Source organism: Triturus cristatus, chromosome 3_1 (assembly GCF_964204655.1).
Source record: "Triturus cristatus chromosome 3_1, aTriCri1.1, whole genome shotgun sequence".
In the NCBI taxonomy this organism is placed as follows: domain Eukaryota; kingdom Metazoa; phylum Chordata; class Amphibia; order Caudata; family Salamandridae; genus Triturus; species Triturus cristatus.
The window spans coordinates 166,663,893-166,686,951 of record NC_140583.1 but is presented as its reverse complement, the minus strand read 5'-3'; the positions used below and the strand labels follow the sequence as shown (position 1 = coordinate 166,686,951).

Genomic DNA, 23,059 nt, shown 5'->3' with positions numbered 1-23,059 from the left:
GGGGTGCGCTGTATTCTTGTAAATAGGGTGCATCCCTGCTTTTTTAAAATGTATGTATTTATTTGAAAAGTTTTATAAATTGTGAACAGGATCCTTATGGGTATCAGAGCGCTGTACAACGTGGCAAAAGCAAGAATAAAACAACACAATGGAACAAATTAGGTAGTTAAATAATCACATGGTCAAACAAAGTGAGGAACAATCAAGGTCAAGGGGCAGGAGAGTCAGCCCGAGTAGAGGGACCAGTACAGTTTCAGAAGGTCCATAGAACGAGATAACAAGTGAACAGAAAGCATAAAATTCAAACAAACAGTATAAAAGAAGTATAAAATCTAGAGAGAGAGGAGTCTAGGGAAGGTAATCAGGTTAATACTGTTGATGTTCACTCAAGATTAGCCATTTGCCTGTTTCTTGAAAGATGCAGTGGATGGGTTGGAGCTGATCTTGGGAGGAAGAGCATCCCAAATTCTTGGAGCAAGACCAGTGAAAGCACGATTGTAAGTTATTTTCTTTTTGAATTAGGGAGGTTTCAAAAGTAGGGTGGTCGTACTTCTTAAGTTCCGACTCGAGCCAGATAGTTCAAGCTTTTTAACCAAGCAAAATGGGGTGTTGTAATGAATAGCTTTATGCGTCACGCAAGCTATCTTTAAACATTTCCTAGCTTCCTTAGACAGCCAATTTAGTTGAATTAGGTCTACCGTGATGTGGTCATGCTTTCAGGAGCCTGTGATACACCTGGCCGATGCATTTAGAGTGGCTCTGTGCAGAGCCAAACTAGCTTTAGGTAGCCCAGCAAGGATCACCAAACCATATTAGAACATTGGAATGTGGAGCACTCCATTGTAGACAATAGAGTGCTCCGTGCTTCTACGGGCCGGTAAAGGCCCGCAGAGCAACATTCCAATGTTTTACAAAAGCCTCTCGAAGCTCGAGGGGATTTAAATCTCCTCGAGCTTCGAGAAGCCTTTGTTTAATTTGTTAGAACATTCTGCCCTCTAGTGGCAGAATGTTCCAATAGCCTTATAGCCCTTCGTAGCAGGGCTATACCGCTATTAAAGTCCCGCTGCTTTTGTTAAAGTCCCTCGCCTTCGGCTCGGGCCTTTAACGCTGCAGCGGGCCTTTAATAGCCGGTATAGCCCGCTACGGCGGGCCATAAGGCTATATTCCAGTCGAAAGTTAACCAGGGATTGTACTGCAGGCAGTATGTCCTCAGGAGGAAGGAAAGGCTTGATTTTCTTAAGGGTGTTGAGCTGAAAATTGGCTCCCCTAAAAGTTGAACTGATGTGAGCTTGCATATTTAGGTACTTGTCCAAGGTAACCCCTAACGATTTAGCAGAGTAAACAACATGAGGGGTGCAGTTAAGAGCAGTGATTTGTTAAAGCCACTCCAGGGTAGGTGCAGAGGTGTTGTGGAAGGGGCAATCAGAAGGAATTCAATTTTGAGAGTATTTAACAAACAATGGTTCTGGGCTAACTATTGTGAGTTTGCATCATTTATGGTTTTAATGTCCTCTGAAGTGGAGATCTTCAAGTTCAGTTGCTTGTCATCAGCATACATGTGGTAATGAATGTTAGAACGGTTCAGCATATGAGAGAGGGGTTCCATAAAAAGGTTGAAAAGAGTGGGCAAAAGTGCAGAGCCTTGAGGAACTCCAATAGTGACTGGGGTATTAGTTGCAAGGGAATGTTTAACTTTGATTCTTTGTTGTCGGTTCAGTAAAAAAGAGGCATGACCCGAAAGACCCATCCTATGTTGAAGAAGAGCAATCAAGTTTTCATGTTTGATCATGTCAAATGCTGAGGAAAGCTTCTTTTTTTTTTTTTAAACAAGTTTTAACAAAGTCAGTTGGTCATGTGTTGGCTGCCAGCCTTTCGGCAATTCTTGTTTTGTGTAGTCATTGTTTTTGCAAAAAATGTACTGCTCGGGAAGCTGCTGGGCCATCATTAATCTAAACAAAACATTGGATAAAGGCAACAATTTTGTTGTGGTCTCAAAAAATTTGTGTTTATATTCACCTTGTGAATGGACAGTAATCCAGTAACTCATTGGCTGAAATGTGCTGACATAAATAGGGAGGACTTGATGCATGATGGATTGGTTGAAAGGAAAACATGAAGGACAAAGCCACAGATTAATGGACAAAGCCTGTCTGAAAATCCCTATAGGTAATTATGTATTACACATAATATTAGCAACATCAAATTATCTTTGCTAACACAGACTTATAAAATCCAGTCTTTTTGGCATTGAATGCTAGCCAACTGCCTTGAAAGAAAGAAAGAAAGAAAGAAAGAAAGAAAGAAAGAAAGAAAGAAGGAAAGAAAGAAAGAAGGAAAGAAAGAAAGAGGGAAGGAAGGAAGGACGGGGGAAGGCAAGAAAGAAAGAAGAAAATAAAGAATGAGGAAGGCAAGAAAGAAATGGGGAAGAACATGGGAAAAACAGAGGAAAGAAGAAAAGATATAGAAAAGAAAAAGAAAAGAAGGAAAGAAAGAAAATGAGAAAAAAGGAAAGGAAGGAAGTGGAACATAAGAAATAAAAAGGAAAGAAAGAAGGAACAAAGGAAAGAAAGAAGAAAGAGGGAGGTAATAAAGAAGAAGGGAAGAAAGAAAGAAAGAAAGAAAGAAAGAAAGAAAGAAAGAAAGAAAGAAAGAAAGAAAGAAAGAAAGAAAGAAAGACAAACACAATATAAAAAAGAAAGGAAAATGTAAGAAAGGAAAGAAAGAAAACAAGAAATAGAAGAGAAAAAAGAAATAAAGAAAGAACCAACAAAAGAAAGAAAGAAGGAATGACAGCCAGACAACATGTAGGGCTGCAAAAATAGAGCACTTGCATGAGTTTATATTCAGAGAATATTTGAGCTGTTAGTATGCTGTGAAAAAGCAGTAGTGAGAAACAAAGGGAATCATGAATTTAAAACAACATTGGCAGAACACAGGAGCTTCTAAAATGCTGCAATGCGCCTTGTACTCTCATCTGGTAGTAGAGAAGCAAGCACATTACAAAATTATTTTACTGTAATTCCAGTTTTGTAGTATATTGTCTAATATGTCCATGCCAGAGAAAATACATAGAAAGTACTGTACACACCGCCAAGAAAAAAGTCTTAGAACTTATGTGTGCAATAACAAATGCTGACACAACATATCCTGTAGCAAGACACTTTCAGGTACACCATCAGGGGAATAGAAACCTTCCAAGTTCAAAATTATGAGAGGGGAGAAGACAGGGTTCACAAACTAAGACAACTCAAATAAAAATATATCATTGAAATGCAGATTAGGAGCCCAAGATGCCTTAACAGTGATGAAGAGATGTGGATCTACATAGGCTTATGGAATGATTAATGAAAGGAATTTTTAAAATAGGAATAGGTCCAAAACATAGGTTTGCAGCAAGAGTAGCATAAGGTGGCATTGATATTTGGTATGCCACCAATAGTTACTAGTAGGGAATTGATCGTTGGTTGCCCATTCAGGGGTAATAGCAAATACTATTACTTAAGAACATAAAAATATGATTATAGCTTCAGAAAGTAGAGGAAGAGAAATATTGGATAATTGGGGTACCTCTCAAGAATTTGGAGATTTGCCCATTCAGGGCTTCATAAAGACTCAAGTATAACTGCCTAATATTTATTGCCTATCAGTTATCAAAATGAATGAAGAGACAAGATATACACATTGGATGATTTTTAGGCACGCAGAACTGCTAGATATTGAGCGTGCAATTAAAAATGAATTATGAGATGTGATTATTACATTGCCTCCTATAAAATCTAAAGGAAGTATAATGGTTGGAAGTGTGACTTTTTAATATTTCTAAACCATCCAAAATGGCCGCCGTATTTACAGACTGTATGTGTTTAAAGTCCTTTCCCTATTTCCATGATTGTCACAGCTGACCAATGAAAATAAGTGTTTTGAGATTAAATACATTGTAAATGCAGTTAGCCAACATTGATAAAGGCTAAAAGCAGAAACACGTGTGCCAGTCACCAGTAGGTAGTTATAGTTAGGATGTGGTTTCCATAGGAAGAGCATTTTTTGATTTCCCAATAACTTTAGCGTCGTTTAATGAATCCTTGCAAATTTTTTCAAACTATTTTAACCCTCACTTCAGCTGCTGTCTTGAAAGTTTTGGGGTGATCCGTCAAGCTGGGTCTGAACAAAACGGGGGCCCAAAAACATGTTTCCCCTATGTTAATTTCCATCGGAAATTTTAAACAAGGCTACAACCTAAATTGCTGAATGGAATTACACCAAATTTAGCAGAAAGGTAGCTGTTGGTCCAGAAAGTGACCTTGTTGTGAATTGGTATAAATCCAATCAGTTGCTCTGGAGTTATTTAAAGAAATTTCCAGTTGTATATATAGGGACGTGAAGGATCCGCGACCCCTCCCAATTTTGTGCTGAGATCTGATTGACTGCCAACACTTCAAACCAGAAAGAGTTTGCAGCCATTTTGTGACTCGGTTTAACCGAGTCGCAGAAAAAACATTAACAAAAGAGAAGGGGGCAGGGTAGAAGCAAGCTGAGACCCACAGTGACCCAGCAGGGCCCACATTTTTTTTTTTAACATTTGGCAAGACCTGCAGATCCCGCCTAAACCTTTAAAAAAAACAAAGTGTGGGCTTCCAAAATAGGCCAGGTCCCGTGGGCATTGTGATAAAGGAGAGGGGTACATGCCCTCCCCTCTTGGGCCTTACTGATGACCCATGGACCACCACCTCCCCAGCATTTCTTTTTAAAATAGATATGGGGGACAAATGGTCTCCCCCGCTGCATGGGGGACCGCCGACTCCCTGGGACTTTTTTGGGGGGATGTCAGTTCCCGTGGCCTCCTTCGCAGCCCTGGGGACCACCACCTCCCCGGGGCAAATTAGAATATGGAGGGGGCCACGCTTCCCTCCTCCTGGAGCCATAGATGGCCCTGAGGACCGCCATCCCAGGGCATCTATGCATCAATCTCTATTATTGTATTTCTGCAAATTTACAATACCTCATCTCAAATATCATAACCTGTTCTCATTTGAAGGTCATAACTAGCAACCTAACAATACCTAATCTCCTTTAGATTTTCTACTATCCCAACAACTACCTGCACAACGCACAAAGCACCCCTAATGATCACACCTTACTCCTACTCATTTATCCCACCACAAATACACTGGATTAAATGCATGGAATTGTCTCCTTCAGAGCATATAACTAACCCCAGTAATCCAACAATAACCAATATCCATTTAATTGTGGGTTCTGGAGTAGCTTGCTGCCAAGTGAAAAGTACTTCAATGCCTCATCAGGGGTAGCAAGCACTGCAAGAAAGTGTATTATTTTTGGTTTGGGGGTGCACAATTGCCTCCCGCAATGAATAATAACACTGGCTGGTCATGGTGAACCCCATAGTCATTAAACTTGAGCTCAACCCCCGTATATTTATGACACAGAGCGGACAGGCTTAGCTTAGGGCAAGGTCAAAACACCGAAAATTAAAAATGCCTAACCCAAATTAGAATAATAGAGTACATTTTAATTAACAAAATGACATCAAAAATCTGAAAGGGAAACAGGAGATTTACATTTATGAGCAATACAAATGTGCCAGACATTCACTATTGAGAGTCAATAGAAGTGTAGTCCAAGACTTCATTATGATTTCAGGCCGACTGTGATGGAATGCACGTAGGATACCACCAAGCAAGTTTATACTAATCAAAGATGTAATGATCTAACTTTTATAGAGCTCAAAATCCTCCAGCAGGGAATAAGTGAATTTTATCCAACACAATTGCACAGAAATCTGAAATTTTTGCAGTGAGGTCCTACTAATGGATGAGGAGGTCTTGAAATACCGAACATTATGTAAGTCCCAACTTTTCAGGAATTGTGGAACAGCTACACTGGTCACTTATAAGTCTCCCAGGACTGTATAAGTGACCCTTAGAAGCTAAGGCTCACTTCAGTAAAGGCCACCAGCAAGGTACTGGTCAGAAATGGTCTTTTGGAGATGTTTGTCTCTGTAGCCACATACGAGGTGAGCAACTGACCTTTGGAGTCCATTTATTACCCTGGGTAAATGAATGAGTAGGTCAAGTCCTTCCAGGCTCTTACCAGTTCAAAGAAATCAAGGCAAGTCATCTTCTGTTCTATTGCAGGTTCCAAAGTTGTTCTGTGGGGGATTTCTTGAGGTGCCACATTTAATGTTGGCACTAGATAGTGGGTATGGGGTGACTCCTGGACACTCCCTAACCAATGGGGGAAATGTTTCTGGGGGAAAACCCTCCCCACTTTAGCAGCACATTCTCTTTGCCTTACTTGCAAATAATCCATCCATATATTTAATTCCTAAAGTCAAAGATGGGCGAGTCCTTCCTCCCTAATGCCGAGTCTTTTTGTCCACCCGAGGGTGTAGCAAGGGAAATAAGCAGTCCCTCCCCTTTGTCCTCTTCAAACCAGTTCTGGGTGTAGCTTTCCTTCACTAGGTTGGCTGCCATCCTCACTAATGTGGGCCTTGTGGACAAAGATGTTCCCTCTTATGTCTCCCTTAAACTAAACTATGAATACAAAGGCTTCTCCTCTGTCCCTTTCTAGTTAATGAAATTCCTGGTCCCACCCCAACTGTCCTTCATGAGCTGATAGAGATTCACACCCAATCAATCATACTGCAAGGCATAACCCATTGTTCTGCTTTTGGAGCAGTTTCGACACCTCAATAAGTTAAAGCACTGGCTGGGCAGCTGCTAGAAGACTAATGCAAATTGGATTCAAGTAGTTTCAGGCTGGGAAAGGGTAATTATCTAAAAGTTACTTTTCCTAACTAAATATAAAAATCCAACTTCACAAATGAATTGGACTTTTAAGAAATTGAAAAATAGTCTTTGAATGACTATTTTAGCCATTTCCTGTCAAACGTATCAGTTTAAAGCTTATATTGAGTACTTTCACATTTTCTAGGCTCTAGCTACAGCCCTGCAAGTGAAAATCTTTTTCAGGGCTAATCACTGTAGAAACATGCCAACTTTAATTTGGATATGTTCTTTTAATTATCAGACACCAAACTTTGTGAGTGACAAGGTTTACTTATGGGTGACTTATTAATATTGAACTGCAGGGTTTCCCGCCTATAAAAACAAGCTTGACAGCAATGTTTGAAGCTGCTGTAGTCTGCCTACGTAGGGTAGGTCTGAAGCCATGTTTACAGGCCCACTCTGTGGATAAGATTTAACTTCAAGGGTGGCATCTAACTTCCATGTGTTGAATGTAATTTTTACACGATGTACAAGGATCTTATAACCAAGTTAAATATTGTAATCAGGAGTGATCCAATGGGACCACAGGCACTTTACTCCAGTGTAGCATGGATAAAGTGCACAGAGTCATAAGACCAGCAAACCAGATAGGGATGACATTTTTTTGGGGGGGGCACTACAAGGAGTACATAAATGTAATACAATGACTATTGCTTTAGAAATGTGACCATTGTTATTTACGCCCTTTTTGGTATTGTGCCAATTAGGTAAATGTGCATTTTCATGGTAACTCCAGATCATGTATTCCAGTTGTAGTTCAGGCATATTCCACACATGCTGCTGCCTCTACATTTTTATGTGCATACCTAGCCAATTGGCAAGTTGCCACATGTCCCAGTGTTCATTGAAGAGTCAGACAGTGGTATTGTACTGCAGAGTAGCAGTTTTTGAGTATGTAGCTTATTAAAGTAGGGTCACCACTTTGATATTTGAGCTGTATGGCACTATTTTCTACAAGCACAGATCCAACTTCCTTTGCTTCGCACTAGTTTATGTAGTAAGGTTTAGAAAATGGAATGGGATGAAGATGGTAATATTAAAGTTACCTAGCAGTCATCGTCAACACTCTGAGATTTGTGTGGCACTGTCATTCTCCTTACATCTCTCACTGTTTAATTGGCTTTAATTTTTTGGGTGTGAGTTCATGTAGTTAGGAAAGGATGTGAAAGGAAGTTTATGTAGAATCAGAAGGGCGTGTCAAAAGGATTTTAATGGTCAGATTAGTCAGGGACCTGCTTCAGGTCTGGATTTAAAAATAAAATAACACCTGTGATGAGTAATAGGAGATCTCAGATTGCTGAATATTTGGCAAAACAGGTGGAGCACTATCAAAAAATGTTACCAGTCTGTTTGCTTGCAGATATCTTGCAGTGGAAAGCAGTAAAACACAACAGGATTATTTCCAAATAGGAAATAGACTAAACTGTTGTGAAGAAAGTGGTTTATTATATGGTGTAGTTGCACAACTTCACAGTGTAATGAAGTCACAATTTGCTATTAGGTGCAATCAGTTTGCAAAACCTTCACTTGCTCCTTGGTAGGTGTGGCTCACTGAAGTCAGGCTTTATCCAAGGAACATGTATACAGCATTTGGAAGTACCAAAACAGTTCAAAGAGAAGAAAATGCAACACAATGAAAATCCAGCACCAATTTATGAAAAATGGTTGTTTTTTATCTTTAAATATACACTTTAATGACAAACATCCAGCAGAGACACAATACATTTCAGCTTTTCTCTTAGAGCAATAAATAGTTGTAACTGCGACTCACAGTTTAGGGTTAGCCACAGCAAATAACCTAAAAATGGTTATAATGCACTCTTGTGGTGACCAGCTCCAGTATGGAGCCAAACACAGGGACCAATAAGTTCTACGTGAACAGTTACCTCTCAGTTGAAGCAGTCACCAGTCCTGGGTCAGGGTCGATGGTTGAACTCCCAGTACAATCAATTGAGTGGTCCTGAAGTAGTGGATCCAGGATGCTTAGGATGCTCAAGGATGCTGAGGATGCTGAGCTGGTATTGGGGGTCTTCCTTTGACCCTCTCTGTGCACGAACACATTGGGGTGGCTTTGGCTTTAGGGGGCCATATCCCTCGAAGTCTGGGTGAAGGCCATCAAAAAAACAATTGCCACTTGTCTACTGGTCCCCATTTACAGTGAAACCAGTGTTTCCCTTAACTGGCAGTAACTTCCTTGATGGGCAAACAAACTGATCAATGATGACTCTCCTGGTTCGATCAGACTCAGGTGCAACTTTTGAGGGTCCCAGGGTGCACTTCAGTGGTCCTTCTTGGCTACCAACTCACCAAGGCAGGCTTCTTCAGCTGTTATGCCACTGTGGCTGAATCAGGGAGTCATCCAACTGATACTAGGAGTCACCTTCTCAGTCAGGAGGGCCGGGGAAGACTTTTCCTTGAGCAAAACACAACAGGCACAGTCCAATCTTTGGTAGCCGAAGGTGTAGCAGGTGCTGTCCAGTCTGTGTGGAAACCTCTTTTTGCTGGGCCCAGGGAACAGCAGGGCAGTTCTTCTTTGACCGACCTGATCTGGGTATCAGGGTTGGCACTTGTATACCTATCGCTTGCTCTCGGTGGCTGTAGGAACTGCTAGCCAATAGGCTACCAAGTCCCTTCCCATCTAGTGACAACTTCCTGCAAAATGTGGCATCTAGTTATCACAGTATGCACCATTCTACCCACTCCCAACATGGCAGATCCCTTCTCTTTGTGTGTGTAGCTCTTTAGTCCATCCTAGAGGTTTGGCTATGTAGGGACTCCACGCCCACAGAAAAAAAAACGGTTTGGCAACAACTACTCTCTTACTATCCAAGATGCCTGCCAGTCTGCTAAAACATTAGAGCAGCCCCTCTTGGGTGTGATTACCATTTGTCCTTCAAAGGTGGATTCCCATTTGAAGCTCGATGTTTGGGCTCACACCCTGTTTGGCTTTCCTTCCAGGAAGAGGTTAAACCCCTTGCAGTGGCAGGCCTTTTGTTGTCCTTCCTGAGAGTCATTCGCACCTCTTTCCTTTCCACGTTCCTGTCTTGAGGACAGCAACGTGTGTCCAACTGGGAACAGTCACAGGAAACTTTCGGCAACAAAGTGGCACCTTCCTAAGGTTGCCATTTGAGCAAATGTTACTATTGATTAAAGTTGTGCTTAATGAAACGATACTTTTGATACCTTGAAATATCAGTATTTAGTAGTCCCATTCAGAAGTTATCAGTGTGTAATTCTTTACACAGCAATGAGGCTACTAGCACTTCCACAGTACAAAAGTCAACATTTCTGCCAGGACATGCAAAGTTACTAAACCACATGTCCATCTTTTTAATATAAGACACTCTGTCTTCAGGCATCAGTAGGCTTGTGTTGGGGGTGATCTGCAGATATTAAGAAGGATGCTCTGTGCTTTGCCATTACTTTAAATGGCAAAGTTGAGTCAGCAGTTAAAGACTGCTCCGCCAGCAGGAAATGGCAGGTAGAGAATCTTGTTTTGCTTTGTCATACTTGTGGTGGCACAATAAGTACTGCAGCCATTGAGGGACACTTTTATTTACAGGCCCTGTTTGCCCCTGATACATTATACCAAGGACTTATAAGTAAGTTAACTTATGCCAATTGTGGGTGAGCCAGATATATACCTTAAAGAGCAATGGTTCTTACCTTTAGACTTTTGATGACACCACTTAATCATAACTGGGATCTGGTGACCAATCCCCCCCCCCCCACTGAGCCCTCGGCTTAAGCAATTTCTGTGATTTGAACCCCAAAGCAATGCACAAAATTAAAGAAACAATAAATCCTAAAACAAGTACACAAATGATCCAATATTTTATTGTATTCACTAAAACATATTAAACATATCAACATTTCTTCTGTTAATAGGAAGGTTGGAGTTTTTTTTAAAATTCAATTGAGGCCACCCATCCTTCATACTATGTTTATATTCTGTTTGATACCCTTGCACTCTCCCACAAATCAATTTAAGGATACCAACTTAAATCTTTGCCTCCAATTTCAAACTCATTCACATTCAAGGAACATTTTAACATTTTCAAACGAACAGTTTGCTTTATTATTCATATTCACTTAATCAATCTGTTCATATATTTAAACCCCTGAGCAGGCACGGCGAACCCCTGACGAGCCCACAGGTTAAGAACCACTATTTTCGAGTTTCAGCGCACTGGCACTGAGGCACATTAAAGCCATTACTTTCTGTGGAACACACAACATGCTCTCCACTTGAACATCATGATTGCCAATTAATTCACATAAAGTTGAAGAATCTGTGAAACAGCTAACTTCATTCCTTTGTTTTTTCAAACCTTAGCTAAGGTGAAAAAATAGTCTGAGTTACAAGTATTGTTTGAAAATGAATAGGGCAATGCATTAATGTGGCCTTGTGGCATGGCATCCACTGCCTGGCTGTTCCAATGAGCCTCCAGGAACTGCAAGGGCCTGCCTAAACTATTAGCTGATTAGCGTGCTTTATAAATCCTGATTGACTCATTTATGGATTGTGCCCCCAATATGTAGCATGGGATTCGAGAGGAAGAAAAGTGATTGATCTCTTTGACCGTCAGTTATTTGTTCAACTATTTTTTTTTGTCAATGTATATTTCCGGAATTATTGAAAACTGTTTTTCAACTATCTTGACTTTTTTTTTCTTCCAGGCCCAAAGGAGTATCACAGAAAATAAAGAGCAGATTGCAAGACAATCGATAAAGAAGCAAAATCCAAGCCCGCAGGACTGCGATCCTCAAGATGTAAGATTAATCTGTTTGAGATTGTAATTTACAACCCAGCAAGGTTCATGTTAAAACTAAAGCTTGAGTGAAACCGAAGATGAAACTGCCTACTTTTTGATATCCTAAGCAGTGCCTACTCCAGAAGCACAGCTATTTAATACTCTTGATCAATGCTGGGCTTTTGATGGGGCATTACAATTATTATAAACTTGATTTTCCAAAAGGGATTATTTAGAGTGGTTAGGAGAATTTTGTAAACTGGACACAGAGGAAGAGATTTGATTTATTGAGGACTTAACAAGCCATCAGTTCTCACTGTGACTGTATTAAAGAGATTCTAGCACCTTCCCAGAAGACGGCGTATATATATGTAATTGAAGCCATGTTCCATGAACAATGTGTTGGGTTCTCATTTGGAATGTACTTGGAATGAACAACTTGTGTATGGACGGATGACATCATAGTGTGGCTGTGAAATGTCTCATTTGAAGATGTGCCAGATTGCTGTTAACTTGAACATAGAAGAAGGAGCACAATAAAAAGACGTAAAACTTTCAAAAGTAAATTAGACTCCTTTCACTGACAATAAGTTGACAAGCAGGGCTGTCAGTGTGCAGGACACAGGAGGGCCTTTGGTGCGTTTCTGGCATTCTCTTGTGACATTTCTCTCACTCGAGCAATCATCGTTGCTGTGCGGTCACCAGATTTGAGAGACGTCTCGGGTCTATGCCTAGGAGACATCCACTGCCTAGGACACATCTGCTGCCAAATTCAGGTTGTTCGAGAGTGGGCCTGTTTGGTCAAAGCGCAGCGCACACTACATGTCAGTGGTGAGTCATAGTGACACGTCACAGCCATATTGAGTGTATGGCCACTCCAGATGGTAAGTTGTTCAGTGCCAGCTAAATGCAGCATGACACATCACAGCGTGGCCATCTTGAGTGTACGGCGACCCCAGACAGCAAGCAGTTCAGCACTCGCTATGGCGTGCGCACACCACATTGGAGGCCATCTTGGCCTGCGGCCTGTGTTGCTGTGGTAGCTTTGTTGGGAGCGGTCTAGTTCCTGATATCATCATTCGCGGCGATCGCCTTAAGGAAAGGTGCAGCATGAGTTCAGTAACGTGCACACTTTAACTCACAATATCCTGACTGTAAGTGCATTTGTGCACCCGGTGATGCGCACATCCTGAAGTGCAGATTAGTTTTAAAAGGTACATGTGCACACCTATTGAAGGTAGCAAGTTTCTCTTACAGCATAGTTGCTGTCCTTTCGGTGATGGGCACACCGTAACATTCTGGTCATCCAGGACCAGGATTCTTTCTCAGGTACTTTGGGCATTTCCTTTAGAGCATGGTCGCTGTGTAGTTAAAAATACACACACCATATCCTTCTGTGCCATCCAGATACTGTCATCCAGGTTTGCTCATATACTTTTGGCACTATAATATATGGCATAGCGGCATGTGGACAGAGCCATTGTGTTTTGCGCTCTACTGAATTATAATATTACGACAACTTCACCAGTATGGTACATTCGAAGCAAAATATGCTATGTTAGGGTGGTTGTTAAAATAATACATATAATACTTATATCGTTTGGGCAGGGTTACAGCATGTTTGAGCGGAATATGCAGCAAAGTATAATTCCTCCACCTTCATTTCTTCCTAGTCTTGGAAATCCTTCAATAGATTTGGAGTAATGGCAGAAGGGGTTTGAGTCATACTTGGAAGTTATTGATGATTTTACTCATAAAAATAAGTTTGCATTCTTAAAGCATTGTTTGGGTCCGGAAGGTAGAAAGATATTTAAAGCATCTTCCATCTCAGACTGCAATGGGTGAAGGAGGTGTTGAAGATGAACATGCATCTGTGCTTAAAATGTTAGATGTGGAGTTTAAACCCCATAAACATGTGGTTATGGAAAGGCAAATATTCTTCAGATGACACTGATTGCATGGGGAAACTGTAGAAGGTTATGTATGGGCTCTAAGGGCCCGATTCACAGAACTAACTTAAGACAACATCCTAAACTTACTACCATTGTGGTATTCACAGAAGGCACTTACTCATTTTGGTATTCACAGAAGGCACTTACTCATTTCGGTATTCACAGAAGTTAGGAGTCCTAACTTTAGGACTCCTAAATGCCTTCTGTGAATACCGAAAGTCTTAAAATTAGGATTTTTCTCAGTTTAGTAGTAGCATAGTTAGGACTCCTAACGTTAGGACTCCTAAATGCCTTCTGTGAATACCGAAAGTCTTAAAATTAGGATTTTTCTCAATTTAGTAGTCCTAAATCTAAATTTAGGACTACTAAATTGAGAAAAATCCTAATTTTAAGACTTTCGGTATTCACAGAAGGCATTTAGGAGTCCTAAAGTTAGGAGTCCTAACTTCTGTGAATTCCGAAATGAGTAAGTGCCTTCTGTGAATACCAAAATGAGTAAGTGCCTTCTGTGAATATGAAAATGGTAGTAAATTTAGGATTTTGTCTTAAGTTAGTTCTGTGAATCGGGCCCTAAGAACCTTAGCATCGACATGTGAGTATAAAGACATTGAAGACGAATTTATCAAGTAGTGGAGCATACTGATAGCAGGAAGATTCAAGACATTTTGTTGACCACTCCCAATTTAACTTTGAACAAGGCTATAGATTTAGTTGCAGGCATTCAAAGCACAGCACCCTATACTATATGACACAAGTGTCTTTATTCCAGTCATCTAAATAAATAGTAGGCGAGTTGGGATCCAAACATAGTAAGAAGAGTAAAGTCAAGTCTAAGAATTTGAAATCCTACAGCTGCGGGAGTACAAATCATTTGGGAAATTTATTTTATTGTCCTGCTATTGGCAAATTGTGTGCTATTTGTAAGAAAAAGGGACATTTAGCAAACATATGTAAGTCTAAAGGGAAGAAGACGGTAAAGGATAAAGAACAATTTGTTAGTACTGTGTATGACTCTAGATGAGAGATGAAAGTGTAATTTTGTATGTCAAAGAATAGATTCAGAATGTCTCCGCAGATCTCTCACTGGTCAGAAGACTTTATTGTCCGGTGGACGTTGGAAGTGTGTGTGTGAAAATGATGGCTGACTCAAGGTCACCTTTTTAGGCTGAATGGAAAAGAGGATTGGAAAAACTTTCAGAACAAGGATGTTGTTTTCAGAAAATCTGCCATTAAACCAGTAGCTTGTGGTGGTAAGTCCATAGAGGTATAGGGAAGTTTGATACAATGGTATCTTTCAAAGGAAACACCCATGCCATCGTGTACGCATCTAAGTATGGGCCATCTCTCTGGGTTGGTTAGAGCAACAAAATCTAAAAACGATTTTGGATCCAAATAATTATGAACAGGTGCTTTTGAAGAAGTAGTGCATGACTCTGTGGGCTCTTGAAGAGTGTTAATGGGAGGCAAGATTCTGTAAAGTGTTCACAGATAAGTTAGGAAAGTTTGAGGACGTAAGATACAACTCAAGGAACAAGTGCAACTTGTAGTGCACAAACTTTTAAAAGGGTTCTATTGGTGGTTATACCAGAATTGAAGAGTTGGAAGAATTGTGCACACAAGACATAAATGAGGCCATTGACGGCTTGGAGAGGGTGTCTCTGGTGGTGTGGGCTCGCAAACCCAAAATCAGTTTGCATCTGTGCGTAGATTTGAGAGATCTAAACTCCAGAAATTGGGTTGACTGACATCACTTACCCAATATCACTCAAATGCTTTCTATGGTAAAAGGAGCCAAAGTCTTTTCTACTTTTGATATGGCATCTGCTTCCTGTCTTGGATCAGAACTCTCAACATATAACTTCCTTTTTCTAAGGGTAGGCAGAGTTGGTGGAGTGCCACTATGTGGAATTCCTTAGAGTTGCCTAAAAACTCCATAAAAATTCCGCTCCGCTCCGCCCTAACCTTGCATGCAGGTAGCAGACCTGGAGGGTTCCTGACCCCCAGCCTGCCACCTGCTTGGCTTACCTGGTGCGTTCTCCACCGTGCCCAGGTTGTCCCCCTCCTCCTGACTGTCTCCTCTCCTCGTCGGTGCAATCCCTATGCTGTACATTCTGGGAGGACTCCACAGTCTTCCCAAGATGTACAGTGTAGGGGTTTTGCATCGACGAGGAAAGGAGACAGCCAGGACTCAGGAGCAGGACAGCCCGGGCACAGCTAAGAACACACCAGTTAAGCCGTGGCGGCCTCCTTGGGGAGGGTGGCAGGGCAGAACTCCACCACGAAGCGGAATCAACATTTTTGCTGAACTCCGCAATCCCAATAGAGCGCGGAGTTGGCAAAACTCCATAAACTATGCTGCCGGAGGTGAGTTCGCCACTCACCCTTACCTTTATCACTTCTGTAGGGGCCTTCCAATTCAAGAGGATGCTTTTTGGATTGGCCTTCACTTCTGCTGTTTTTCAGTGCCTAATGGAGAAAATGTTTAGAAGAGTGGGGGGGGTTACCCATTTCAAAGAGGATCTGTTGGTGTATGTGGAGAACAAAACTGAGCAAGTCAGGAAACTGTCTCAGGTATTAACCATTTTGTAAAAGAAGGGTGTTACCCTGAAGGCAGAAAAATGCTAAGTTGAAGGGGGAAGTGTGGAGTATTTAAGGCACAAGCTGTCCATGCAAGGAATGGAACCAAATGAGAATTTGAGAAAGACCATTGTTGAAGCACCTGCTCCAGAAGGCAAGAACCAATTGCCATCCTTTATGGGCCTTGTGAAATTCTATGCGTGATTTATTTAAAGACGTGCAGAGAGAACACATGCCTATTGTGCTCTTCTCAGGAAACGTGAAAAGTATGTATGCGATTAGGAGTGTAATCATGAGTTTGAGGACATCAAGAGAGTGTGGAGGCTAAAGCCATCTTGCTTAAACCATTTAACCAATGATTTTAGTATTGTGGTCCCAGATGCCAGCCATAATGGTTTGGGGTTAGTCCTAATGCAGCGAAGAAATTGAAAGGATGAAGTTGTTGCTTTGGCCAGCCGAAACGGGTGCTGAAGTATCTTATTCTGTGGTAGAGCACAGGGCGCTTGCATGCTGGTTGGGCGTAGATGATTTCAGTATTATTTGTGGGGATCAGAATTTGAAGTACGAGTGTACCACAAACCGTTGGTTGATCTATGTACTACAAAAGGAGCGGGTAGATCCTCACCAAAAATTGCTAAATGGCAATACAGGTTACAGGATTACTGTTATCGAATTGTGTATTTTCCTGGTGTTAAAAATGTGATGGCCGACTGTCTTTCGAGATTACCCTTACAAGTTCATAGTCAGAAATGTGAAACAAACTGGAAGGATGATGATGAAATTGTGGTCAATTAATTGTCAAATGTGATCAAGGAAGCTACCATTGAGCAGGATTGGATGGAAGCCTTACAGCAGGACTGTGCTTTAAAGCAAGTGATGGCTTATGTTAGGAACGGCTGGCCAAGTGGCAAAAAGTCAGATTCCATGTTGGATGTATATAGACGTATTGACCCTTACCTTTCAGTAGGTAAGGGATTTTTGTACAGGACAAATGTTCTAGTTTTTCCTCAGGACTTTAAGTTCAAAGTTGTGGCTTTGCCTTCAGGAAATGTGTATTGTGATAAAACACAGGTGATAATTCCTAGTGGTGTGAGTGCTGTCCCTGTGCCTGAAAAGCATGGTCCATGTTGGCCATGGATCTAATTGGTCCACTAGGTTTAGGGAACAGTCAGGTCAAGTATGGCATTGTGGAGATATACTATCAATCTAGAAGGCCAGAAGTTGAGTTTGTGAATAACATCACATTGTACGCAGTGAAGAGTATGTTGGAAAAGTAAATTTTGAGAGAAAGTGTGCCAGATGATTTCATCTCCAATAAAGGGCCACAATTTGTCTCACTGGAGTTTGAAGTATTTCTTAAAGGGCTTGGGATTAAGCACATCACAACATAATTATATGACCCCGGAAGCAATGGTGTGGTGGAGCGTTGCAACACAGTAATTTACGAAAACATATGATTGTTCTTAGTAAATGGTTTTGACTAGATGTTAGAGGTAGGAAAATTGTTGTGGACAATCCACACTACTCCTAACTCAAAAACCAAAGTGTCCCTTCTTATCTTGATGAAAGGAAGAGTTCTGGGGTCAAAACTTACCTGCATTTGGATGCAGAAGGAGATGCCTTCTAAGGAGACCGTGGATGGTGTGAGTGAGAGGAGGATGGCTGCTCAATACAAGTATGTGTGGAGAGCTTCTAGAAAGTTGATGGTGAAGGAGGAAGACGTGGTCTGCATCAAGAAGGTTTGTTCTGGTAAAGTAAGAAGTCCTTTTTCTAACCGTAAGGATAGGAAGAGTAGGAATGCATTCCGTGACCCTAGACAATGGCAAGTGTTGGAATAAAGAGTAAATATCTGTGGGTTGGATTGTCCAAACAAAGGGTGTTCGAGTGTGAAAGAACCATAGGGAAACGGTCTTAGAGATCATCAAGGTGACAAACTGCGACTTTTAAGTTGCAAGATTATAAGTTAAAATAAATCTCTGTATACACACATGAAAATTGCTTATTTATGAATCTTTTGTTTATTCACATGAAGTGCATTATTTATATGTTTTACCTTGCTTTCTTATAACAAATGTAGTTATAGGTAATGTTTTGGTTGTGTTATTATAAGTTGCATATGTGTTACCTATTCCACATGTTCATGTGTGAAGTTGGTATAAGGGGGAAGATGTGATGTGTTCCCATTTGGTATTTACTTGGAATATACATTTTGTGTATGGAAGGATTACATGATTGTGTGGCTGAGGAATGTATAATTTGAAGATGGGCCAGTTTGTTGTTAACCTGCTTCCCTGCTGGTCATAGATGAAGGAGCACATTAAAAAGGAGTAAAACTTACAGAAGAGTATTAGACTCCTTTCACAATGAAACCTGTTTTTATAAAGAATTAGGGACCGATTCACAATAGCATTTTTGAGAATGGCAAATGGAACTACAAGAGTATGGTTGCATGTAGTATTACATGCCTGTGTTAAACATCTTCTTGCTTCTCAGTAAAATCGCTAAAAGGTTACAGTCCTTTCTGTTTATCCTAATTGAATATGGATATTGCACAATTTATGCAATGTATTCCAATTAAGACTTGTTGGGTCCAATTCACAAAAGCATGAGTTAGTAAAACAATACCACATCAGGACAACTACACTTACTCCATACATCTTTTGTGAATACGCCCCTTAGGTTAGGAGATACACTAGGAAAACTGATAATAGAAAACAAAAAGTCAGCTTTAATCTAAATTTGATACCCAGCATGAATCTTTGAACTTGCACAAATTCCAATTCCGATGTCAATTGAAGCTGCTTTTCTAAGTGTGGCCAGCAAATGGGAGAAATTGAACACATTAATATGGGGCATGTGTGTCAATATATTATTCTTGCTTTGACAATGGTCACTTCTACAACTCTTTGTGCTTATGGAATACATTTTTATTACAAGTGTTTAGATTTTTTATAACTGGGCATTGTCTCCCTCAATTTCTTCAGTTTGACTTTACTTTTTCAAGTAAATGTATTATGGAAATGGATGTTAAAAGTGCTTAATTTATAAACAAAAGAAGCAAGTAATGGTGCTTACGTTTTTTGTTAACCTCTTCCATGCTCATGACGTCTCCCGGCCGTCATGAGTAACGATGGGCGTGTGCGGACGACGGCCGGGAGACGTCATGACCACGCCCACGAATGGAATGTCCAGCACTGCGGCAGCGCTGCGGAGGAATTTGCGCCGCAGCGAAGAGGTTAAGAGTCACTCCCCATCTACCGCTGGTACAGCCTACTGTCCCTTTGTGAATGAATCAAAAACCTTGGTCACCTGGATAGGAAGGCCACTATTTAAGTAATTACACAAAGTGGCCAACTGTCATTTAATTTATGTGTTTGGTATTAATGTAGGTATGCATTTTTTCAGATTTTTTGCTATTGTCTTACTCATGAAGGTCATTTTTTTAGGTGATGGATTAACATATATTTGCTTGTATTTGGCACATGGGTCCGGCGATCTTTTTTAGGTGGTTTTTAAGGACACAATGACCTGTATAGTGTTTCTAGGGTTCACAGAGTGGAATTGGGCCAAACTTGCTATGCAATAATAAGATGGTGAGAAATTAGAGCAAGTTAAATATTACCCCTGTCTTGCCAGAATTTTCTCACAACCTTGACAGCAAGCAGCATTTTATTCAGAATAGTAGTAATGCATTAGCACATGCAGATACATTAAATACATACCATAAGTCTATGGGGAGAAGGCATTTTAAATACTTATCAGAAACCTATAAGATAAAAATACCTTAAGCTATGCCTTAGAATACATACCTACAGCAAAGTGGTCTCTTCTTAATTTTTACGAGGGTAAATGTGCAGGACTTATGCTTAGAGCTAGGTCTTACTAGTATGTTTACCATGGCAATCCCAAAAATAACAAGACGGGCATATAGCCTAATCCATGTGGATGAAGAATTGCTCAGTGAACTATTAAGGCAGGAGATTTTAATAGCGTCAACATTGTATGACTGCTTTACTCTAAATTTGCAATTGGCATTAAGAAAATTGGGTTCTACCTTATCTCACCTCGATTGAAAGGACCCTGGCCTGATGCTCCTATATTTAAAACAGGCTATCCTGAGAATGAGTTTTGCATTAAGTGGTAGCCTGAAAATGTATGTATCTCTTATCAAAAAAGTAACTTGTGCTAAGAAGCAGTACTATTTGTCCCTGTCACTTGAACATAGTGTGAGAAGGACAATACTACTATTATGGTTGGGTATCCTTCCTCCTAGATCTTATACAGTAAATGGGCTGACCAGGGAAGTGACCTTTTCAAATGTCAACTCTGCAGTAGTGGCAAACAAGATTTAAATCAGGTTGTCCTTATCTGCCCGGCACATGCTGTACCTTGAAAGCAGTTTTTATCACCCTTTTTTGCAGATACAATTTAACTAATATGGATTAATTTTTTTTATTTTATATTGTCTGCTTCTATATGTGTGTTTTCATTTTTCTAACGTTTTAAGAGTTTGAAATATATTAACAGAAAATAGTATGCACTTTATATTTTATCTTGTATAGTTACATGGTTGGATTGTTAATCCCTGCGGGGGTCTAAATCAATCTTGAATAAACTTGAAACTTGAATAAGTCGATGATCCCAACAATGAGTGGTGGTGGTGCTCCTCAGCAACCACCGGCACAAGTTAGTCACCACGGATTAATCACTAAAAACCTCAATGTAAATTACATTTTAATAGTTATCGGGGTTTAGCTTGGTTCTAGTTGTGGCATACATATTTTGGACACTGGATAATGCATGTCCCGTAGGAAAACATAACAAAAACTTACTTCTTTGAGAAATAAAAGCAAATGAAAACAATGGAAAGATGTAGGCAAAAGACCCATTTCTAAGATAAAAGACAAAATACATTAACCGGGAGCTCTCTCTGTAACAGGTATGTGGAGTCCCGGAAAGTCTTATGCTAGCACCTGGATCAAGTACATTTTGTTCACATTTGAGAATAGTAGATGTAGACTTTTTTTTAGGGGTGTTATATTGCTCAACACCATTTGGATAGAAGTGAAATTCTTTCAGAATATAACATTAGTTAAATGTAGCAAGTCACTTTATATTGTAAAGAGAAGTGATCGGATCTGGATAATTTTTGTAAAAATCAAAAACCAATGCAGTATGGAAAAGGCACCATTTGCATACACGAGGCAAGAGTATTTAAACCCGCCTTGGGTAGATTCTCCAGATATGATTAGAAAAGAGAGCATGACCAAAAGAGGGATTTATCACAGAAAATTATAGAATGTTTCACCAGATACTCATAAAGCTCTATATATTTAACATCACCAAAAAATCTGCTCATGATGAAAGGTCATATTCTGTCATCTGTAGAATAGAAGTATTGCATTTGGGACTTTAATGGAAGACCTGAAGAAAACATATGTACAGAGGTCTTTTTGTGTAGTGGCAGAAGTGCAATGCAGTTATATTGTTACTGTCAGAAATAGAGTTATTGGTTGGGGGGTGTAACCCTACTCAGGCAGCAGCCACAATCCTTGTCAAGGTAAACAAGAACAAAGATCAATATATTATATTGTGTAAAACCATGTGGTAGCTTGGCACAAAGAGCTGTCAGGCTTTACTTCGGGGCAGTGTGTAAAAAGTATTTATACAACACTTAAACAGTGAAAAAGTGAACACACAACCCAAGAAAAATCCCACACCAATTTCTAAAATTAGAGTACATTATTTGAGACCAAACCAGCAAATATTCAATGAGTGAAACTGGAGCTATGCAATTTTGAAGACTTAGATAAAAGTTGTGCTAAATGGTGCAATGCTCCAACTGAGGGTATCTGGTCATGCTGGACCGTGACAAATTCACAAGTTCTGCCCAACTGCAATGGAGCAAAGGCCGGGCACAGGACCAGATTTGGCCATTGCAGATTGTACCTTATGTGCTTGGTGCATGGTCTGCTCAGCATTGCTTTGCAAGAGTTTACGCTGTCAGGCTTTGGGCATCATGCCCCACTGTGTCAGGTCTGTTGAAGCTTGCAGCTGCGCAGCCAGACTTTGTAGGTCTTCTTGTCACTTTGGGCAAGAATTGGTGGAACCTTCAGGTAGGCCAGCAGGAGCGCTCTCTGATGCCAGCCAGGGGCATTGCACCTCGGGAGGAACCACTTAGGGATCAGGAACTCACTCCAGAATAGGCCAGCAGGGCTTAGGCAGGTTCAGAAGATGATCTAGTGCAGAAGGACATCTGTGGAGTTGTTTAGAGGGCTCTGGAACTTGTGGTGTCCCGTTTGCTCAGAGCAGATCAGTCAGCTGACCCTTGGGGTCACTTTAACCTGGGATGAAGGTAGCAGGTCCAGTATTCCTTCTCAGACAGCAGGGCAGGCATCCAGCAGGTCCCGTTTCCAGTCCAGGCAGGTTCAGTGCCGTAGATCAAATGGGTAGCCCTTCTTCAGTAGCAGCCACAGGTCCAGGAGAGTACTGAAGAGTGGGTCTGAGGATCCTATTTTTATACCTGATGCCTGCTTTGAAGTGGAAGAAACGCCTGGAGCTTTTCCCGCACAGAAATGTCTGAAATATCCTGCCTTCCCGTCCTGGTCCTAGTTTTTCTTAGGGCATAGTAGGCTAGAGTGAAGTTTGTTGTGTGTGAGCTGAGGCAGGGTCTTCTTAGTGCAAATAGAGCTGTGCACAGCTCTGCCCTCCATCCTGTTTTGATGGCTGAACCTACCAACAAATAGTCCCTCTATTGTGTGACTGTCTTGGATGAATAAACAAAGGCCAACTGCCAACTACACCTAGTCATATGATGCAAGAAACAGGCTGCAGAAACCAAATGATAAGGACAAGAAACTGTCAACCTTCTAAAAGTGGCATTTTCAGAATTCAGAGTTAAAATATGACTTTACCATTAAAGAGAATTTTAGACTACAATTCCTTAGACGCCAAACATGACATCTCA

The 23,059-nt window shown here is 40.7% G+C and overlaps 1 protein-coding gene across 2 annotated transcripts in view; it reads left to right on the top strand.

The window, feature by feature from the left end:
* The window catches only part of LUZP2 (leucine zipper protein 2), a 1,193,026-nt gene that overhangs the window by 1,015,616 nt on the left and 154,351 nt on the right, over nucleotides 1-23,059 (top strand). For both annotated transcript variants that reach the window (XM_085646302.1, XM_085646301.1), the window contains exon 10: nucleotides 11,490-11,582. In XM_085646302.1, the coding sequence (XP_085502428.1) occupies nucleotides 11,490-11,582 (93 nt within the window). The remainder of the gene's footprint in view (nucleotides 1-11,489; nucleotides 11,583-23,059) is intronic.